Below are 5,545 nucleotides of genomic sequence, written 5' to 3' on the forward strand. Positions count from 1 at the left end.
CATCCACAACTGACTGCTTCCTTGATCTCGTGTCTGCACCTCCAGATCATTCCTTTCTTGCACTGTAAGCTCTATGCTTCTCATCACAGACTCAGAATTTCTAGTTCAAGACCAGAAGCTGGAGGCTGAGTTGCATGAGGACCATAGCTCTTATCACCCTGTGGTTTAAATGATTCCGATTTCCGTGGTACATGCGGATTCATATCCAACCTTCGCCTACAGTTCGCCTGCTGTTTCTGTCTTTTTGCCATTAATCGCTTCACAGTCACTCCAGGGCTGTGACCTGTGATCGCCTTCATAGTTTGTCCATGCCATTTGTAGCGAAGTTGGAAAGACAAACCAGCAGCAGTAGCCCTACGGCTGTAAGACCCCTGCTGTGAACGGTTTATCTGCTTACCGCCAGCCATCCTTGCAACTAATGACATGTACATTTCTGCTTGGTTGGTTGTGAGATCCATTACAAGTGCTTGGACTTTGCTCTCACTCGGTCAAAAGCTTGTTTGATTCCCACAATCAATTCACGAGGCAATGCGTCATAACTGCAGGGATTTGCTGTTTTACCAGCTCTCTCACACACATCTAAATTGCATAACTTATGGTCTCCAAACACATGGTTGGGCACATTTAGAAGTGTTGATTGAAGTAGCATAGCATCACCCCCACAGTTGCTGATACAACCTCTTGCACAGCGACAGAGGGCTTTGATTTTCGACTGGCTGAGATGCCGCATATGGATGCCCTTGGCTATGGCATAAAGATTCTTTTTGAGATTCTTCACGACATGGTTAGCACATTCAATCTTTTCAACATCTCTTCCGTACGAAACATTTGCAACTATGGCTGCATGCACACTTGAATCCCCATCACCAACAAACTTCTTAAATTGAAGTTTGTACTTGGCTTCACAGAACCGGAAACCTTCCACTATAATGTCTGCCTCCATTGCAGTGGAAGAATCAGTCCAGTTCCGGAAACACAGGTGAGGCGTGGGTTCCTTTTCCATCCGTTCGCTCCGAATGCATGCGGTACAATATTTGTTTCTCACACCAAGGAATAACAATTTCTTAGTGTAGAAGCCAATTATTATAGCACATCCAGACTTAGCAGAATACCTATGACCATAGGATCTTTGGCTCCAACCTCCATCCAAAATTCCTATGGTCCAAGCATATTCCTCATTTCCAACCATACAGATGCGTCCATCATCTTTCGCCATAGAGAACTCTTCCAGTGCAGCATCTTCCATTTCCTTCTGCAACATTGCCTTCCAGTGCTCTCCGATTCTGTTCTCGTGATAAGAAAAGCAACCCGGGCTCATAGGATGCATATCAATTAGTGACAATAGTTCATACAATGGTCCGTAGCCTAGACCAACCGAAATTGCGCCCCAAACAATCTTATCGTTGATATCTAAGTTGGTATCGATTTTGCATTTTCTTTTTCTTCCCACTGGAAGGCATTCCACAGGCTCAGATTTGAACTGCTGCTCTTGATTGCAGTGAGTGCACTTAAATTTAAAATTTGTCAGCAGACCGTACCTGTTGACACTTTCCAGAAAATATGTTCCTGAAGATGAAATGGGACACCTGTAAAACCAACATAATAATAATTTCTGGTAACATCTCCCAAAAACATTTGTTACCCGTTTGGCTTTCACACAATAAACAAGACAATTTTTTACTAGCATCGGCAATTTAGCTATAACTATTGCTATACATTGGTACTCAAGCTGTTAGGTTGTGATTTTATTAATTTCATACAACTGCTCTAACAGCATAATATTGCATACATCCAAACTACTGTCGTTAAAATCGAACATAAATAGCTTGCAGTGAATCCTGAAAGATCTGCCCGACTCTTTGTGATAAAAGATTATTCTATATATACGTAAATGTACGTTGAAGTGCACTGAGGTAAGGTGGTCAAGTTATCAGTACGGGTGTTACCTCGTTTCACCATACACAATAATCTTAGCAGCTCCTGAGCTCTGTCGAGTGACATGTGAACAGAATAAAATGAAAGAGATAAACTTACATGCCAGTAGGTTCGCTAATTTTTGAATATGAACAGAAGCTTCTTTATCTTTGTACTTATCAATATAATAACATGCACACCACTACAGTTTTCCCAAACTGTTGATGTGCATGTCACAATTAAATAAAAAAATAATTGTGACATGGCTCGAACAGATATACATTTTACATGCTTAAAAATTATGCTATTTTAATGTTAGTCTGAAATGTTGTTCAAGAAAAGGATACAATTTTCATTTGCATTTCACTGTGCTGCAAGAAGCCATATGGCCATGGCCACATTTATTCGCGCATTTGCCCTCTTACACATCATGGTATAGTAAAACACTATTTCGATCGTCATCGTCTTCACCTCCAAAAAATTAATAATAAAAAATTAATAAAAAATAAATTGGATATTTACGTTGAGGTATTAAAATGTTACTTACTCGTAGAACAGATAGGTACTATCGCCATATCGGCAGACACGTTGGCACGTCCAACTGTCGTAAGCCAAGCGTGCAAATGTTATGATGCTATCTTCTTATAAGTAACAAGAATATGCACAATTAGAATATTACGTTTTTAAATTATTAAAAAATATATTTATCTTGTTCCTTTTACTATGTTTCTTAAAAAATTTCTGCAACAACGTTCTTCCGAAAGAAGGTATACACCGATTTTAAAGGTGCGTGCCTACTTTTTAATTTAATTTTTTTAGTAATTAGAAAATAAAAATTGGTACTTTTCCCACTTTCATCATTGAGGCTGCGACCCAAATTTAAAGTTTCCAGCCCTTTTGACAGTGGGTTGGAATTTGTATAGGCCATTGTGTGAGCGAGTGAATTACTTTTTGCATATTCGAGCAATTCTAAATTTAGGCCCTAAGTTTAATTATAACAATTTCACGTCAGCCAGAAAGCTCAAAGGCTGGTAAAACAATAGAATTTTATTTCATATAATTCTGTATCAATTTCATCTAAGTATTACACACCCATTTAAACACAATTTCTATACATAATAATTTTACTTCAGCAAGGTCTTCGGTTTCTTGTAACAAATAAAATTACCTAAAAAAATAACTGGACATACTTAAACAAAGTTTTTAAATTGTAACATTTGCCAAAGAATTTAAATAAATCTAACTGCAAATGTAAGAACACAGTATAAAGGTCTTTAAAATTGTATTTTGGAAAATTACCTCAATGTTTATTTGCTAAAACTCCTCATTTCACTTGTTGTGTGTGCGCGCACGTGGAACTTATGTTTCTATGATCATTTATAGTTGCAAATAATGTAGCGGAAGTTAAATTGAAAAATATATAATTCTTTCTGGCCAATATTTGTTTACAAACAAAATTTTACAGACCCCAAAAGCAAAAAAAAAAAAAAAAAAAAAAAAGAATCGCCACTGCTTTGTAATTGTGTTTCTAACGAACTTGTATAACTAACGAAAATGTGTAACTGCTAGGGGTTAGTGATACAATAAATGCTTGGGTAGTGAAAAATCCATTGTTGAACGACAGCATCGAGAGATTGGCCCTTATTTTTGTATCGTTATATACATAACTAAATAATTACGGGAGGAAGTGGCCGTAGGCGGCTGGTCCGCTCGGCGCGCAGGGGGGTTCCTTTGCGCGGCTGCCAAAAGTATGAAATTAAAAGAAAAACATAATATTGTTCGTACTGCAATTCAACTTTGCATTGCTTAGTGTAAAACTATACGATAAAAATGGAACCCTGTAATTTTTTAGCATAGTAATTATTTTTTTTGTTTGTTGGGGCAAAAGTCCATCTTTCCCCGATGAAAATTTTATATGGTGTGCAATTTTTTTTCCACTATAGTGTTTAACCTCTTATCGAATAAAGGCTTACTACGTTATTAAGTAGCTCCACCACAGTTCACTCGATATATGCGTTAGCTGTGATTACATTGGCTATTTATCTCTCCTCGTCAATATGGCTCAAATATATTTTCCTTTTATTTTCAAAATTTATTAATTTAAATCGGTATTGTTACATATCTATCCTATTTACTTACTAACTAATGAAGTCAATAAGTTTGTAGAAGAATTTTCAACCTTCCAGCCGGTTAAACGTTCAGAAGGCGGTAAACAGTAGTGGAAAAAAATCTAAATAACTCAATTTTACATAAAACAATTTTTACCTGTGTCTCTCCAGAAGACGGCATTGCACCATGAAGTGACGAACGTCAACCATCATTCGACCCTCTAACATACTGAGTCCCGGATCTGTCTGTGGCAATGGAGGCTCGTAAACCACTATCAGCGGAGGAAGGTCATCATTCCTAGAAGAGTTATTCCCTTTTAAGAAACATAGCCCATACAATAATTTTTATTCATATGAGTATTATCACATGAATTCTAAATTTACCTGTCATATCACAAACAAGATATGTAAGTGTAAAGCTTACCCTTGATAGTCATCGGACAGAGTATGTGTACTGTCATCAGTGTTGCGTGATGTACACGCCGCCACTGAAGACGCCATGGTGGTTACATCTGGCACTGTGGGGACCGAACTTTCACCGCCTGGGCTCTCTGGCAAGGTTGGTGTTGCAGGACCATTACCAGCAGGCAGAGGGTTCTGTGTCAACCCCAGCTTCTTCTTTTTTCTCGCTAATGTTGCAAGCCTAAGTGAAATAATATAATTCATTAGAGTAGTTAAAGAATTTTAATTTGCCTTTGCTTTAATATTCATTAAGTTTGCTAGTTTAAGATTTATTAAAAATTTATTTAAAGGAAACTATTTAATTAAAAATAGCCTGTCCCCCCCCCCTTCTTTTTTTTGTGATTCATCTGCTGTTTGCCTAGATTTAGTCCATTAATCATTAATCTCTCTGTTGTCTATTTTCATCTGTAATATTTTTTAAAATATTTCTGAGTTAAGTGGTTTTTGTTTGTTGATTTTACTCTCGAATTGTTTAAGGTTTTTTCTGGGTGCACTTATAGCAATTTTTGCGGAAATTTTGATTTATTTACTACACATTATAGCATAAGTTTCGACCAATAGGTGGCACGGTAAAATGTCTAACATGTTTTTTATGTGATTAATTACGCATTTGTATTTAAAAATGCTTAAACTGTCTTTGGAATTTTGAATTCTATTCTGAACCACCTTTAGCATGTTACTGAATTTTACGTAACTATAAAAGATGTTGTCAATAACTTAATATGTTGCTCAGAATTCATATAGTATTACATTTGGCAAATTTTAAACCTGTAGATGCTCTTTAATAGAACTTAATTTTTTTTCATTATTTTTGCAAACAGTAGTTGTACCTTCGGAAATAAAAAGTAAATATTACAAAACTAAACTTGAAAAATATTTATCTACTGTATTAATCTTTATGCTACAAAACGAAATTTCGTTTGTGTGTGGGTACATTTTCACATTTGTAGTGTTACGTAACTGTTTACATACACGGATATCATCTTGATTATGGTTAAATATTTTTTTTATAAAATTAGTCAAGATTTAATTTAATAATGGGCCATTTCAGCGAAAAACTT

General features: G+C 36.1%; 1 protein-coding gene across 1 annotated transcript; it reads right to left on the reverse strand.

The window, feature by feature from the left end:
• Positions 1-457: 457 nt before the first annotated feature.
• Positions 458-5,265, reverse strand: LOC134541557 (uncharacterized). Its single transcript, XM_063385069.1, has 3 exons — positions 4,447-5,265; positions 4,180-4,320; positions 458-1,586 (listed from the first exon to the last, which is right to left on the reverse strand). Exons 1-3 carry the CDS (start codon positions 4,686-4,688, stop codon positions 458-460), a joined length of 1,512 nt encoding a protein of 503 aa, XP_063241139.1. The 5' UTR covers positions 4,689-5,265.
• Positions 5,266-5,545: the final 280 nt, after the last annotated feature.

The sequence above is a fragment of the Bacillus rossius genome (assembly GCF_032445375.1).
Source record: "Bacillus rossius redtenbacheri isolate Brsri chromosome 4 unlocalized genomic scaffold, Brsri_v3 Brsri_v3_scf4_1, whole genome shotgun sequence".
NCBI lineage: Eukaryota > Metazoa > Arthropoda > Insecta > Phasmatodea > Bacillidae > Bacillus > Bacillus rossius.

Bases quoted from the DNA above. Each gene is read 5' to 3' on its own strand.
- LOC134541557 (XM_063385069.1), bottom strand. From the start codon at position 4,688: ATGAATTATATTATTTCACTTAGGCTTGCAACATTAGCGAGAAAAAAG. The intron at 4,321-4,446 runs GTAAGCTTTACA...TAACTCTTCTAG, and splicing joins CTGTCCGATGACTATCAAGG to GAATGATGACCTTCCTCCGC. The intron at 1,587-4,179 runs GTAAAAATTGTT...TTGGTTTTACAG, and splicing joins CGTCTTCTGGAGAGACACAG to GTGTCCCATTTCATCTTCAG.